Below are 16,765 nucleotides of genomic sequence, written 5' to 3'. Positions count from 1 at the left end.
CTCTGTCCAAAAATAAATTAAAAAAAAAAAAAAATGGTAAAAATGTTAAAATATTTAATTCACTGAAATTTTTTATAATAAGCTATGTTAACATAAACATATTTTTTTTTAATTTTTTTTTTAACGTTTATTTATTTTTGAGACAGGGAGAGACAAAGCATGAACGGGGGAGGGTCAGAGAGAGAGGGAGACACAGAATCTGAAACAGGCTCCAGGCTCTGAGCTGTCAGCACAGAGCCCGACGCGGGGCTCGAACCCACGGAGTGCGAGATCGTGACCTGAGCCGAAGTCGGACACCCAACCGACTGAGCCACCCAGGCGCCCCTAACATAAACATATTTTTAATAAAAAGTAGTAGATTTCCAAAGCCAAAAACATTCAGTGAGTACAGGTATTGTTTTACTTTTACAAACCCCTTTAGTACCTGGCTTTATAGAAAACAGTTGGATAGATTCTCTTATCAGAATCAACATTCAATCTTATTGCAACATGTGGCTTCATTTGAAGTCAGATCCCGCCTCACACACACATATATGTTGGAAAAGGGAAAGGTGTTTCAGTAGCCTTTTGAGATCATTGTGGACATTCTTCTATGATACCACACCACCAAAACCAGGCAAGTGGTAGGTAGCTTCCCACTGAATAGTTGCAATGTTGAGTCTAAAACCGTATCAATGAACTTTTCAGAACTTTTCCTACTGTTACATTACAACCCAATGGTTGTATCTTTTACCCATGCACAAATTTGTAACATGATACCTTGATATTTAGAAAACACTGGTTCACAGGGCTCCTGGGTGGCTCAGTCAGTTGAGCGACTTTGGTGCAGGTCATGATCTCACGGTTCATGAATCCAAGCCCCGCATCGGGCTTGTTGCCGTCAGCCTGTCAGCACAGAGCCTGCTTTGGATCCTTTATCCCCCTCTCTCTACCCCTACCCCGCTTGCGCTCTCTCAAAAATAAATAAACATTGAAAAAGGAAAATACTGGTTCACAGAATTATGTAGACCTTCCTAATGTTGACACATTTCATTATAATATCAAATACACTAATACTGCCACTGATCTCATCAAAAAGTATTTAATGTAATAGGAAGTTGTCATGCTCATGGTACAGATAAGTTTTATAAAATTTAAATTTTTGTTCAAAAGCACAAATAGTACCATTGACCACAAATTCTGACAGCTGTTCTCTTTCATTTACGTTCTAGAAAATGTCCATCAACTATCCAAGTCTCAATAACTACAGTTTATCTACAACCCACTTTTTGAAGCAAAAATAGCATTCTGCGACAAGTCATTAGCTCATTTTGTAACTCAAAATACACAACCGCTATTCCTCAAAACAGGCCCTGTACCTCTCTGTGTGGCACCTCTCATTTCCTCACACAGACTCTTAAAAAGACAAGTATTCAAGGGTTGAGATTTAAGAAAATTAATTTTTATTGCTTCATCAGTAAAAGGAAGGCTATGTTTAAGTCAAACTGGGGAGTTGGTGAAGAAAGCAACGATGTCAGTATGATTGGGGGCCCTGGCCTCAATTGGTGCTAAGGTACCAGCATCGCTTGTCTATCAATACAAACACAGAGAAAACAGCCATGACATCTTCGTGTTATTATGACGAGTTATTATGAAAAGTCTTCCCTCACAGGCCCCCAGAAAGGGCCTCAGAGACCCCCAGAGGTCAGTGAACCACTGTTTAGGAAGCACCAGCAGATCACTTCTGAAAGGAAACCTAGGAAATGGATAGCAGAGAACACTGCTAGAGAGGTGTGGAGGGGGGGTTGCATGCGCATGTGCACGCGTGCACACACACACACACACACACACACACACTCATTCACTCACTCTATCCTACATTTCCTTGGAACCGCTTCACTTCTCTGCCACCTGTATCTGCACGACTTTCTAATATAACCGTGTGCAAAGCTGATCCATGAAGAAACAGAGCTAACCCTGACCTCTGACAGCTGAAACATTAGCTAGTGTCCAGCGGGCACTCAACAGTCACTGACTGTACAAATAACAAATACAAAAAACAAAAAGTGGCAAGAATTCCAAAAGTGGGAGCAAGTGCGATGAGAGTTGCAAGAAAGTAGCCACATGAGAGATGATCAAGAAAGGCTCCAAATAAGAAGGCATTTGGGTTGGGCTTTGATGGGTGAAAAGAATTTGGACATGAGAACTTTAATACACCACAAAATATTTACAAAGCACAACGCATGTTTACTGACATAAAGGCAAGGTCAGGCTAGCATTTGAAAATGAAGAATTATATCACAAATTATAGACATTAAAGACATTTAAAGAGGAGAACAGCTTTGTGAAGAAGTCCCTTCCTCTGCACACACAGAGCTTCCCCCTTTTTCACTTGCCTGCATCCAGGCTGCGGCCCCTGCATTGACAGAATGCAATAAAACAAGAACCAGACTAGAGTTAAAGCTTTGAAATAGACCCGTTAACCAGAATAAAGAAACGGGAGTGGAGCAAATGTAGTCTATTATGTAGGAACTTCCATTCTAAGCCACCGCAGGCCACTAAAACAAAGCACAAACTTCACACCACCATCCATGTGTTTAGAGCAGCTGGGCAGCAATAGCCCCAAGACACTAGGTGGTACCAAATCAGTTGGGAGGTATACAGGAGGCAATCTGACACTATAATAGGTAAAGCACAAGTGTTTGGGAATTAACTCTCTTTTAAAGTCACACTTTTAATAACCTCATTTTCATCCATGGACATTTTCATATGCTTTGAGGAGCCACAAGTGTGAATTCTATGTGTTTGTGGCAGGGGTGGGGGCAGGGTAGGGTGTCTAAGAAGAGCGGGTGGGGTTCTGTGTAGCTCCACCTTTCACCCACATCTTAATTTTAAGGAAAGCATAACACGGGTGCAACAGCCAGGAAAGTTAGGGAGCAAGACCACAGTTGTGCCTTATTTCCCTCTCGGGAATCCATAACGGAAAGTCACAAATCTGCCCTACGGGGGAAAAAAATCAGTGCGTTCTAAGACCAGAACCTTCCCTAACAGCCAATCCCAACTACAATGGCCAATGATGAGAATCCAATGAAGATGCTGGAGAACAAGGCCACATGAGTTATGAATAAAGGCAGGGGCATACTTTCAACCAGTCACTGGTGTACAGGCCAAGGGGAAGTTGTGCAGGATTTTCCAGATTATCCAGGTATCTAGCACCACCTGTCTCCACAGAGGCAGCCCTTTGTCCGTGAAGCTCCTCTGTCCCCTGACCTGCCTAGCACAGTGTCAAGTCTAGGTTTAAGCAAGTTCTCATTCAGACAAATGTGCGCACTGTGAAGTCATCCTATTTTGACATTACTTTCTTGTGAATGAGAAGTTTATCCCCCCACACAACGGGGGGCAGGGAGGTACAGGACAAAGAGAGGTCCACGTCCTCCTTCTACTTGATCAAAAGTTAACAGTGACAACAATGAAACTAACTTGGGCTGCTTTAGGACTGTATTTCATTAATATTACCTTCCTGTAATTACATAAATAAAACACCTTCCCAGTGTCAAAGCATGTTCGTGTATGCTGTATGGAACTTTACAAGAACTATAGGATGTCAGTAAGGCTGGTGTTCACCCCTTCTACAGCTGACCAAACCCAAGTTCATGGCTGTTATTATTCGATGGAGGTTCACGGACACTTACCAGATGCCAGCCACCGTGTGAAGACGCCAAAGTCTGCCTAAGATGCAGTCCCTATCACAAAGCATCTCCAAGTCCAACAGGGAGGCCCTGTGTCAACAACAATCACAACACAAACTGAAAAAGCCAGCATCAAAGGTATGGAAACACCCCGGGAGCAGGGCCAAGCATGACTGTGCCCGAATAATCACTGACCTATTTGGGCCAAAAGAAAGGTGTCAAGCCAGTCTAGAAGCTGGGACACAAGCCAGGGCTCCCGCCTCCCCGGCTGCTGCTTCACTCCATTCTTTCTTTTGAACGCTCTGTTCCCCACCTTCCTCAGCTTCAGCTATGTTTCCAGGTTCCTCTCCACTTACATATAATATTATACCCTTACTTATCTATCCGTCATCCACACAGGTCTGAAATGACGACAGCAGAAACACATTCAACAGACAAAAAGCACTTGTTCACTGAAGTACTTGCACTATCATACAAATTACCAAATTCTTGAGGATCCAATCTCGTCTGTCAACTCCCTAGAAAGCACTCAAACACACAACCACAAAACAAGAATTGAGGGAATAACAAATCCACTGGAGTGGAAATTAGGAGTGATCTGCAAAAACATCTGAAATATGTAAAGCCTAAACTGCATCTACACGATTTTCCCCTGAAGAGCTGCAACAAATTCAGGACAGTACTTCCTGTCAGAACCATTCCTGATTCAAGCTTTTCAGACTTCTCAAGAGCATCTAATCACAAAGAACCCTCAAATCCACCCACTTCTTATTGCACTTCCAGTAAAAAAAAAAAAAAAGTGTCACATATCATAGAGCCTTAAAAAATTTCAACGTCGAATTCAAAACAGTTGCAGGTAGATGCCATATTATCTGTAAAAGAAAGATAACCACCTACCACTCTGAGGTCAGTGGGGATTAAATGAGTTAGTCCAAGCAAGTTCATACTTATTTATTAGATGGTTGTTTCAAAACTTCCCTACCCCAACCTGAGCCAAACATATCAACCTGAAACTTAAAGTAAGAATAACTGGACTACGGAAAAAATGGATTGTAAAAACCGAAAATGCATTTAAGTTTTGAAAACAGTTATATAGATGCTTTTCTTCAAAGGCTGCAAGGCTGCCCTGATACTGGGCAAAAACCTGCTCTTCCCGCGATGAATCCAAACAGAACATCAGGACACAAGTCTTGGGCACGAGGTAACGTCTAGACGGGGAAAGCCACCCACCTCTGAGGGGGAATCACTCCAGTCTATTTTTAACAAACATTTATTGAACTTTTTTTTTTTTTTTAATTTTTAAAAATTCCGAAAATGGGGCAACTTGGCATATGTTATTTTAGCCGGAACAATCCGGAGAGTCAGGGTGCTGTTCTAAGCCCGCTCTACAGCGGAGGAAACTGACACACAAGGCTGGAGTTGGGCTCACGGGTCCACACTCCACGCCAGCAGCAGCTGCCCGGGTACAGCCACCCTCAGGAAGCTCAGACCTGCAGCCTAAACCTCGGACACACACCGCCTACTGCTTGGACAGACAAAAAAACCAAAAAACAAAAAACGGTCATTCCCGTTGAGACTCACGTGCTTTAGGCCAAACCACGCAAACAGCAGGGCACAGCGACCCGCCGGAAACCCAAAGGCTGGGGGCAGAGGAAGGGGGGATCCGATCTCCGGATGAGGGCTGGGAGGGGACCCCAGGATCCGAGATGAGGGCCAGGCAGGATCTAGGTCGGGGTCTTGGGGTCCTGGGGTGAGGGCAGGGAGGGGCTCCCGGGGTCCGTGGTGAGGGCTCGCGGAATCCGGGCTGGAGTCTGGGGTCCCGGGATCCGAGGTGAGGGCAGGGCGGGGGTCTCGGGGTCCCGGGTGAGAGCCGGGAGGGAATCGGGCCGGGGTCTGGGGTCCCAGGGTGAAGGCAGGGCGGGGGTGCCGGAGTCCGGGCTGGGAAGGGGTCCCGGGGCGGGGGGGGGTGGGGGCGTGAGGGCAGGGCGGGATGCTGGCCAGGGTCCCGGGGTCCGAGGTGAGGGCCGGACGGGATCCGGGCTGGGGACTGGGGTCCCGGGGTCTGAGGTGAGGGCAGGGCGGGGGTCTCGGGGTCCGGAGTGAGGGCCGGGCGGGATCCGGGCTGGAGTCTGGGGTCCCGGGGTGCGAGGTGAGGGCAGGGCGGGGGTCTCGGGGTCCGGAGTGAGGGCCGGGCGGGATCCGGGCTGGAGTCTGGGGTCCCGGGGTGCGAGGTGAGGGAAGGGCAGAGGGTCCGGGGTTAGGGGTCTCGGGGTCCGAGGTGAGGGCAGGGCAGAGGTCCCGGGGTCAGGGGTGAGGGTAAGGAGGGATCCGGTCCAGTGTCGGGGGTCCCGGGTGAGGGCCGGGGGCAGGGCCGCTCACCTTCCGACAGCTCCAGCTCCAGCTCCGCCAGGCTCTCCCGCACCTCGGCGGGCAGCGGCACCGCCTCCAGCGCACACCCGCGGTCAGCCATGGCCCGCTTGGGCGCGCCCCGCGGATGACCAGGCCGGATCGCGCCCGGGGTGGGGGGGGCTGGGGCCGCGTTCCCGGCCGCGCCAGGGCCGGGTGGTGGCGGCGCAGGCGAAGCCTACCTCGCTCCCCTCAGCCCCGCGTCCCGCATCGGCCCGGCGGGGAGCTGAGGCGGCGGGGCAGGGGCGCGGCCCGAGCGGCTGCGCACCGGCGCGGGCGCGAGCACGGGCACGGGCGCGAGCACGGGATCCACGGCCACCCCGCGCGCTCCCGGCCGCCTGGCAAGCCCTACATGGAGTGCGCGTGCGCGGCGAGAAGGGCGGGAGGGAGAGTGCGCTTGCGCGGCAGGTCGCGGGCCGGTTTGGCGTCCCCGGCCCGCCCAGCAACACCGAAGACTCGCCCCCATTGGCCCCGAGGATGCAGCGAGGGCACTGCGGGGTCTCATTGGAAGAGGTCGGCAGACAAGATTGTCACCTGGGCTCAGGTCGCTGCCTGAGTCCGTCTAGCACTTGCTGGATTCCGCGGTGGCTTCCTTCCTGGGCTGGAGTCTCAGACCTCAGGCAGGGACTCTCCTCCGAGTTTGGGGTCTGGGCCCAGGCGGCTGCCCAGGCACTGCCCACTGGGATGAGAGCAGCCAGTTTGTGTGACCCTGCAGGCCCTGTAAGCGGTCCCTTCAGCTTCACTGTTGGAGCTTTTCACCGATTCCCAGTAGCCTTGCTGGGACAGCCTCTGCACACTTTGAATGCCCTGGTTTTGCGTTCCTGCTCTCAGAGTAGCAGATATTTACATGGGCCCCCTTGTGAGCCAGACATTTCCCCCAGGGCTTTGTATGTATTAACTCATTTACTTTTCAAAACAGCTGTAGAAGGTATATTATTGACCAGGAATGAGCTCCAGCAGCCATTTCAGACCGTGAAGTGACCGTAGGAAGTGGGAGGACAGGTACAGGGGAACAACAAAACATTAGGAACCTGGGGGCTCGCTGGAGCTGAACTGAGAGACCCACAGGAGTCCTGAAGGAGCTGTTCCCCCAATACATACAGGGAAGTGAATCTGCACTGTGCAAGGGTGGACTGTAGTGGATGTGAATGCAGGCTATGGGGCTCCACCTTGCCTAAGGTCATATCCTTCCTGGAGCCGTCCACATCTGGGGACTGAATGAGTGAAGCAAGACTATAAAGATCTGGCCACTTGGGCCCAACACAGGACACCTCTGTGAGCAATACCAGTTCAGTTCCAGAACACACCAGACTGGCCTTCGGACACTTCTGCTTCCTCTGCCCAGCCCTACTTCCTCCCCCTTCCTCTCACAGGTGTTGAGACCAGATAAATATCTTGCACCCAAACTCCATCTAGCATCTGCTTGTGGAGAAGCCATCCTGCAACAGTTGGTACGAGGAGTAGCACATGAGGAGATGGGTGGCATCACTCACCCCTTGTGGTGGGTGGAGCACTCACAGCCCCTGTGGTGTGATCGTTGATGTTTCACCAGCTTTGAAGTGAGAGTGTGAACCAGTGAAAATGGAACACTAAGTGGGTGATGTATTAAGCCTTTTACATTATAGTCGCTATAAGGAAGGATAATGGAACTGGACGGCTACTCCTTATAGATACTCTTAAGAAAAACAACAGACAGCTGAAAGCCATGGAGTCTCTTTGTTCGCATATAAAGAAACCATCTCCTACACTGAGATGATAGAGACCGGGTCCGGGGCACCTGGGTGGCTCAGTTGGTTAAGCGTCCAACTCTTGATTTTGGCTCAGGTTATGATCTCACGGTTTGGTTCATGAGTCCGAGCCCCATGTAGGGCTCTGCTCTGACAACGCAGAGCCTGCTTGGGATTCTCTCCGTCTCTCTGCCCTTCCCCCACTTGCTCTTTCTCAAAAATAAACAAACGTTGAAAAAAAAAAAAAAAAGATACAGACCAGGCCAAGGAATTAATACCTCAAAGATGGTAAACACCCAGCCAAGGCAGTTATGTTATGCTGAATTTGGGGACTTGGTTGGGAAAAGCTGGGGTTGGAGGTATTTGATATCTGGGTAGATACCCTCAAAGGTTTTCACTCCCCAGACTACCTTGAACCTTTGGAGCCTGCCCACATGGCTTACCTTTCCCTGTTAACCTAACATTCCTTCCCCTCACCTACTGGACACTAGGCATATAATTATGGTTATCTTTTGGCATTTTAGCTGGAAACATGAGATGGAAAGGGAATTCTATTTCCCTCCCCCTCAAAAGAACGGTGCAGTTTGCTAGGGCTGCAGTAACAAAGACACACAAACAGGATGGCTTGCCAGGAATGGACTGTCTTACAATTCTGGAGGCCAGAAGTCAGAACAAGATGACAGCAGGGGGGCACCTGGCTGGCTCAGGCAGAAAAGCATGTGACTCTTGTCCTAGGGGGTCATGAGTTCAAGCCCCACATTGGGGTTAGAGATTACTAAAAAAAAATAAACTTAAAAAAAAAAAGATGATAGCATGGTTGGTTCCTTCTGAGAGCTGTGAGCTGTGAGAAGCTGTCATTCCTCCTTCCAAGCTTCTGAGAGCTTTCTGGCTATGTTTGGTGTTCCTTGGCTTGTAGGTGCATCATGCCAATCTCCGCCTTCACGTTCATAGCTTTCCCCCTACGTGTGTGTCTGTTTATGTGTCCAAATTCCCCCTTGCCTATAAGGACACCAGTCAAACTGAATTAGAGCCCACCCTGAATGAATTCATCTTAACTTGATCATCTGCGGAGACCCTACTTCCAAATAAGGCCACATTCACAGGTGCTGGGGGTCAGTACTTCAACCGGTTTTCAGGGAGGAGGTGGGGATACAATTCAACCCATAACAAGCTGTAAGACCCAGCCAATGTGAACTGCCAGGGCCTGGGAACATTTGTTGGGGGCCACATTATGTGTGCTTGATGAGCGGTTGAATTCATCAGCATGACCCTTGCAGAAATCAAAAGGGAGCTGCAATGTAAAACTGGGTAGAAGAGTTTATTGACTTTTCAGCAATCTTCTAAGATAGGGGATTTAGCACCTGCACGACAACCGGCTGTAAACTTGCTGAAGGGATGGCTGCTGGCATGATGGTGTACCTAGTGCTGCATGACAAATTACTACACACTTAGTGGCTTAGAACAACAAGAATCATCTCTCTCAATTACTCATTTACTCAAATGTCTGACAACTGATGTTGGCCCCCAGACTGTGGAACGTGTGGAACAAATACACAGTTTTGCCTGTTTGCGATGTTAACTCATGCCTTCTGTCATAGTCCAGAGATCAGGACCACTTAGACATCCTGGAGATGATTACATTGTCCCATTACATCAATAACATCATGTTGATCGGCCAGATGAGCAAGGAGTGGAGAAGATTCTGGAGACCTTGGTAAGATACAGATACTCCAGAGAGGAAATAATAAACCCTATGAAGATTCAGGGACCTGCTACATCAATATTATTTTTAGGGATCCAGTGGTCAGCAGTGGCCCAGGGCATCCCTTCCAAAAGTAAAAGACAATTATTACATCTTGCACCTTCAACCATTGGAAAGCAAGACACTGTCGGACCCCTTCAGAGTCTGGAAGCAGCATACTCCACCCATAGGAATACAGCTCTGATCAAATACTGGGTGATTTGGAAAACTGTCAGTTTTAAGAAAAGCCCAGAACTTTGATATCTAGAAACTTGGATCCTCATCATGGCCCTCCTGTTAGAGTGGCCCATACGGGGTGCAGGTAATTAACGGAGGCCATAATAGGTCAAGGCTGTGATGCAAGTAGCTATGCTGCCTGAGTCATATGTTCTAGCAGGTGGTGTTGGTGGTTATTGGCGGTGAAGGAACAATGCAATGTGGAGTTTCTAACATGCCCCAGTAGGAGATTCACGATTCAGGACCCTGAGGTTCTGACATACCACTTGGAGCAGAGAATGTATATGTCTTTTGGGGGGAAAAAATGCCTTGTTTTGCTACTGTGTTCTGATAGGGATGTAACACCTGACCTTGGGACACCAGATCACCAGGCAGCCCAAATTGCGCATTATGACATGGGTGCTATCAAACTTACCAGGTCATAAAGTCAGCTGGGCCCAGCACAATCCATCATAAAATGGAAGCAGTGCATTCAAGACTGAACATGAGAATGTAGAAGTCACAGGTGAGTGCCGAATAGGTAGCCCAGACCCGTACAGCACCCCCTGCTGTTGTGCTAGAGCCACTCCACCATTCCACATCTGTGACCATACAGGGGGCCTTGATGACCAATTGACAAGGAAAAATCTTGAGCTTGGTTCATAAATGGGTGGGCTTGGGGGATGCCTGGGTGGCTTAGTCAGTTAAGCGGCCAACTCTTGATTTCAGCTCAGGTCATGATCTCATAGTTTGTGAGTTCGAGCCCCATGTTGGGCCCTGTGCTGGCAATGCAGAGCCTGCTTGGGATTCTCTCTGCCCCTCCCCCACCCACTCTCTCTCTAAATAAACTAACTAACTAAATGGGTTGGCTTGGTATGTGAGTTCAAACTGCACATGGACAGCAGCTACACTGCAGCCTCACTCCGGGGTGGGGGGTGGGGGAGCTTGTAAGACAGTGGTAAGGGCATATCCTCCCAAAGGGCAAAGGCATTCACTTTTTTTTTAATGTGACAAGTGAACCACGGACAGTGTTGGATGACCTAGGTAGGTGGCTGGCTTAGGGCCTGGAACAAAATTCAAACCTGGGATAAGGAGCTCTGTGATACATGCATGAGGATAGATTTATTGGAATAGGCACCAAGTGGGTGGTCTTTGTGTAAAATGTTGAAGTCTAGAGAGCATCCATGAAAGAAGTATTAAACAGCCAAGTGGACAGAATGACTGGCCAGCTACATTGGACAGCAGTTGCCACTGGGCACAAGGACAAAGTGGCCAAGTTGCTAGAGCAGAGGCTATCCGTGGGCCCAGCAGTGTGAGTTCTCTGATCACGGCTGAGCCACCAGCTGCCACTGAATGTCTAACCTGCCAGCAGAAGAGACCAATGCTGAGCTTCCATTATGTCTCCTGACCTTGAAAAGGTCAATCAACCAACTTCACTCTATTGGAACTTCCATTCTGTAAGGGGCAGCAGTTCTTTTTCACAGGAATAGATTCATATTCTATGTATGCTTGGGCTTCTTGCCCACAAATATCAACCAGCAAGGGCTTAAGGAGTGTTTGTTCCACTGGCACAGGACCCCATATGGCCTCATATCAAATAGGACTCACTTTACAGCACAGGAAGTGCAGGAGGGCACTTCAGGCAGCAGAAGTGCAGTGACCATGAGATCCACTGCCTGAGAGAGCATCGGGACAGCCAGCCAAAGGCACAGCTGTGGTGCCAAGTTGGGAGTTAATATTCTGCAAAGACAGGGTGCCGTTCAGACCTTTATATGCCACTGTATCCCCAAGAGGAAGGATACATGAGTTGAAATCAAGGGGTGGAAACAGGAGTGGCCCCACTTACCATCGCTTTCCACTGTGGCACTCTGTGCTTCCTATCTTCCCAAGTTCAGACTGCAGGGTTAGAAGTCCTAGTCCCCCAAAAGGACCCTCACCAGGGAACATGCCAACTGTTCCCCTGGATTGCAAACTATGGTGGTCTGGAAACCTTGGGGTCCTTGCATCTAGGAACAAGCAGGCAAAAGGAGGAGTCACTGTCTTGGCAGTGGAGAAGGTAGGGCATCTCCTGCATTAATTACACAATGAGGAAGAATATGTGGAACCCAGGTGGTCTGTGTGGGTGCCTCTTGGTAGTCCTTTGCTTAACTATGATGAAAAAACTAAAGAATTAAAACACTAACTCAAGAAGATATATGCACCCTTCTGTTTACCGCAGCAGTGTTTACAGTAACCAATAAGTGGAAGCAGCCTAAGTGTCCACTGACTGATGAATGGATAAAGAAGTGGTGTATATACAATGGAATACTTCTCAGCCATAAAAAAGAATGAAATCTCGCCATTCACTATAATATCGATGGAACTAAAGGCTATTATGCTAAGTGAAGGAAGTTAGGCAGAGAAAAGACACAAACCATATGATTTCACTTATATGTGGAATCTAAAAAACAAACAAGAAAGAGAACAGACTCATAAATACAAAGAACTGGTTGTTGCCAGAGGGGAGGCAGTGGGAGAATGGGGGAAATAGAAGGGGATGAAGACGTACGAACTCCAGTGGTAAAATATGTTAAGTCATGGGGATGAAAAGTACAGCATAGGGAATACAGTCAACAATACAATAACATTGTTCAGTGACAGATGGTGACTATGCTTATCGTGGTGATAATGTATAGAATTGTTGAATCAATATGTTGTGCACCTGAAATTGATATAACATTGTATATCAACTATATTTCAATTAAAAATAAAAATACATTAGAAATAAAAACATAAGCTAAAAACATTTTATTCCATCAAAAATTAAAAAATAGGGGCCCCTGGCTGGCTCAGTCAGTAGAGCATACAACTCTTGATCTTGGGGTTGTGAGTTCAAGCATCATGTTGGGCACAGAGATTAAAAATATTAAATATAGAAATAAAAATGCATTAGAAAAAAAAGAAGTCTAAAGAATTCAACTTGCACATGTAATGAAAGGGTCTGCCTCTCAATTCACAGATTCCTGAAGTCTGGCTGTAAGGGAGGGAGCAGATACGTGTGCTAATGGTTTAAGGAGCACACCACTTTCAGACAGTCCCTCAAACTTTTAAGATGTGTTTCCACGCTGGTGCCGAAAGAGAGCCTTCAGCAAACGCTCCACTCTTTGGTCAAGGCAATTTTTTCCAGCCGAAGGGATACATGGTGTTAGTTCGCAAACTGGTCCCCATATGTGGAGGGAAAGGAGAGACCAAAGGAAGAGGCGGACAACTTCAGGTTGGTAGGTGGCAGCTATACTAAGCAAGGTACCTTCTTTTTTTAAATTTTTTTTTTCAACGTTTTTTTTAAATTTATTTTTGGGACAGAAAGAGACAGAGCATGAACGGGGGGGGGGGGGGGGGGCAGAGAGAGAGGGAGACACAGAATCGGAAACAGGCTCCAGGCTCCAAGCCATCAGCCCAGAGCCTGACACGGGGCTCGACCTCACGGACCGCGAGATTGTGACCTGGCTGAAGTCGGACGCTTAACCGACTGCGCCACCCAGGCGCCCCGCAAGGTACCTTCTTTACAAGGCCTCTCTTGGGCAGACATCAGACAGGCAGATCTCCACACCCACCTGCCAGAACCTTAAAGGTTTATACAGAGGCCTTCACAGGATTCAGTCACATACACGATCCAGATGGTGTCAACAAGGCTATGTCCTTGGAACAGCTCCCACAGTGGGAACAGTAGGCAGTGGGTACGTTCCAAGGACAGGGGAGGGAGTGGAGAGCCTCCAGTTGCACAGGTCCAGCTCACAGGTCAACTGGCAGTCACATCCTCTCGATGGCCTCCCCCAACACACAGTGAGCCCAGTGAGTTCTAAGAGCGTGAGCTGACCCTGCACCTTCATGGCTTGAGAACAGCCCGTGCAGGGCTGCAACTGGGTGGGATACTCTGTAAGCCCATGGGTGCTGGTGCCGACGGATGCCTTGCAGGCAGGAAGCCCAATTCACACCTGGAACGTGTGTCTATTTCTAGGCTGACAAATCACGGCCTCCTCTGTAACGTAGGGAGCCAGGCCGCCACATCACCGTCTCAGCATTGGCATTCTGTCGGCAACGCAGACGCTAAGAGGCAGAAGCCAAATGGAAATCTCCCCAAATCCACCCCTAAGCTGGGTGGTGGAGTCACTCCTGTCCACTCCTAGCCGATGCCAGCATGCCGTGTAGATCCGTCTGAAGAACAAACCCGTTCTCTCCTGTTCTGTCAACTGGTCATGGGGAACTTCCCAGGAGAGCAGAGCACAGGGGAGGCAGGAAGTAGAAAACTCAGCACCACTCACTCTGGTCATTCGGATCTGTCCAGACCCAGTGTCGTACGTCCTCCAACGTGATGGCATTAGACGGCGGGAGGGAGCTCTGGGAGGTAACTGGGGTAGAGGAGGTGGTGAGGGTGAAGCCCGTATGACCGGGATCAGCGCCTGCCGAGTCAGAAGGCTTGCTTCCCCTCCCCACTCTCCACCACGCGAGGAGACAAGTCAAAGTAAGCGGCTTGCGTCCTGAGGGGCCTCGCCAGAACCCCACCCCACTGGCACCCTCATCTTGGGCCTCCAGCCTCCACAACTGGGAGAAATACATTTTTGTTGTTTGTAAGCCACACAGTTTATGGCATTTCGTTACAGCAGCCCAAGCTAAGGCTACACGGTGTCCAGCCCTCCGCGGGTGTGTCACGGCGTGTTTGGGCCGTCTCCTCCCAGGGGAGGCCTGTTCTTCTCTACTGGGATCAAACTCTTGACATGGGCCTAAAAGCAACAGCACCTGATAAAAAGGTTTATATTCAGGCTCCCTCGTCACTTTTTCCTCAATACCAACCAGAAAAGACGATTAGTTCAATTTCAGCAGAGGCAGCAGTGCCCGTCACTATCTTATTTTAGGGTCTTTGTTTAGACATCATAGAACTTTGATCCATTCCACTGAAAACATCACGGTCACAGGTCCTAATGAACGGAAAGCAGCAAGAGATATGCTGGCTTGTGAGGCAGATTCCATTCAAAGTCAGGGCTGCCCCTGTGGCAGTTTCTGGGGGTCAAGGAGCCTGCAGAACAGCATGTGTCCCTTCCAATGTCAGAGGCAAACAGCCGTGCCTTGTACCGCCTACCGTGAGGGATGGCTTGTTTGGACCCAGTGTGCATGCCGAGGAAGCCACAAGACGTTAGCGTCCCCGCAGACCAGGACGACCACAGGCCTGCAGCTTTGACGCAGGCCGTCATGCTTGCTGCTCAGGTCATCAAGACACCCAACGCAGGATGCTGGACACTGCTTCACTTAGCCCCATTAGGGCAGACCACTAGGGTCTTGAAGCAAAGCTTTGCCTCCTCCTGTTGCTAACTCAGTTTCCATTAGAGAAACATCAAACTTACCCCTGAATCCTGGCGGAGACCAAACTCCTGCCCAAGCAACACACAACTCACGCAGCACGTTGTACCCTGGGTGCTGTCTGATGGCTGAGCCATGAGGACAGGCAGGTGCAGTGGAGCCCTAATCACCTTAAGCGCTATTTATATGAGGTGTAATGAAAATATATAGATTTGACCTTTGCTGGTTTCCTGGCTCCTAAAACCCTTGGAATTTCCTGATAAGAGTGTCCTTTTGTTACAATGAGCCCCCTTTGACCGCCCCTGAGTTTTTCACTAATGACTTGGCTCATGGTGAGGTCCCTAGATAGCTTCAGGATGGGGGCCAGTCACCAGGGGGCGGGGCTGGAGACGGACTTCAGGCACGTGGCAGATAATCATGACTACATCACGAAGCCCTGATAAAAGCCAGTGAGCAAGGTTTGGGGGGCTTGCAGGTCGGTGAACATCCTGTGTGGGTGGCACGCCCACAGAGGGCAGGGAAGCTCTGTGTCCTGCCCCTGAGCCTGTCCTGCACGTCGCTTCCACTCTGCTGCCCGAGTCCTATCCTTCACACCAAACCAGTGAATCCAGCATTTCCATGCATGGAGTCATTCTGGCAAATCACCAAACCCGAGGGGAGAGGCTGTGAAAACAGCCACATTTGTAGTTGTGGCCCGGGGACCCCACTTACAGCTAGTGTCTACACTTACAGCTAGTGTCTAAAGTGGGGCAGTCTAGGTAGTGTCAGAATTAAAGTGTACAAATGTAAATTGCATGAACAGGTGGTCTGGGTTCCCATTAAATTTCCCTGAGTTGTCCACATGCCTCTGTCCACTCCTGTTTGGACATGGATTTGCTTTCCTTGCCCAAAGCTCATTTGTGGACACCCCCCCCCCCCCACCACAAATTCGTGTTCAGCATCCCTGCTTCTCACAGAGAGTGTGGCATTCCCTTTTACTGTTAACTCCCATCACCCGGAAGGAGCTCTCCTGGCGGATGGTGGAAAGGCCTGCCGACTCGAGGCACCCCTCAAGGAGCCTTTCCTCCCACGGCAGGGGAGCCTGGGGGTGAGCCGGGCACAGCCCCTGTTACCATCATGCCAATGATTCCGGAGCAATTTCTGCTTCTCATCCTGTGACACTGGGCTCTGCTGTCCCAAGGGAGCTGCTTCCTCCAGACAACAGTCCCTTTCAACAAGAGCAGACTGTCCCCTGAATCAGCAGGGGCGGGGTTGCTGTATGGGCTGGTGTGACTGGCCCCAATCACCACAGGGCAGCTGGATGGCAGCCCACAGTGAGGACAGGAAAACCCATCTGTAGCCCATCCTCACCAGGCACCTCTTGGTACTCGGTAATTTCAGACTCAACTGTAAGAGGAGAAAACAAGGGACATCTTCTAAAACCAAGACTATTATGATCTCAAATCTTTCTGGTGGGAAGCTTATGTCACCCAACCAGCCAAGGTGCTGGCTGAGGACCAGGAAACAAGGCCCTGGCGAAGGAAGAGGTGATAAATGTCGAGTAGGGCCTCATGACTCCATGCAGAGCAGGGACACCTTCCCCTTCCATCTCCCCCACTTTGTGTGACAAGCCACAGTGCATCAGCTGCACAAAGTTGTGAAGGGCTGACCCAGTCCTACAGGCGAAGTCTGTG

At 49.4% G+C, this 16,765-nt stretch overlaps 1 protein-coding gene across 10 annotated transcripts in view; it reads right to left on the bottom strand.

Annotated features, from left to right (window-relative positions):
* DIP2A (disco interacting protein 2 homolog A) overlaps positions 1-6,369 on the bottom strand; it is a 118,471-nt gene extending 112,102 nt beyond the window's left edge. For 3 of the 10 annotated variants that reach the window (XM_058732340.1, XM_058732334.1, XM_058732333.1), the window contains exon 1: positions 6,048-6,366. Coding sequence is in view for 7 of the 10 variants with exons in the window: in XM_058732334.1 (XP_058588317.1) it covers positions 6,048-6,138 (91 nt within the window). In the remaining 3 variants the exon portion in view is untranslated. Of the gene's footprint in view, positions 1-6,047 lie in introns of all 10 variants that reach the window. The other 7 variants (XM_058732332.1, XM_058732337.1, XM_058732342.1 and 4 more) reach the window with 6 other exon arrangements.
* Positions 6,370-16,765: the final 10,396 nt, after the last annotated feature.

This window comes from Neofelis nebulosa, chromosome 5 (genome assembly GCF_028018385.1).
Source record: "Neofelis nebulosa isolate mNeoNeb1 chromosome 5, mNeoNeb1.pri, whole genome shotgun sequence".
Lineage (NCBI taxonomy): Eukaryota > Metazoa > Chordata > Mammalia > Carnivora > Felidae > Neofelis > Neofelis nebulosa.
This window is presented reverse-complemented; position numbering and strand designations above follow the sequence as displayed.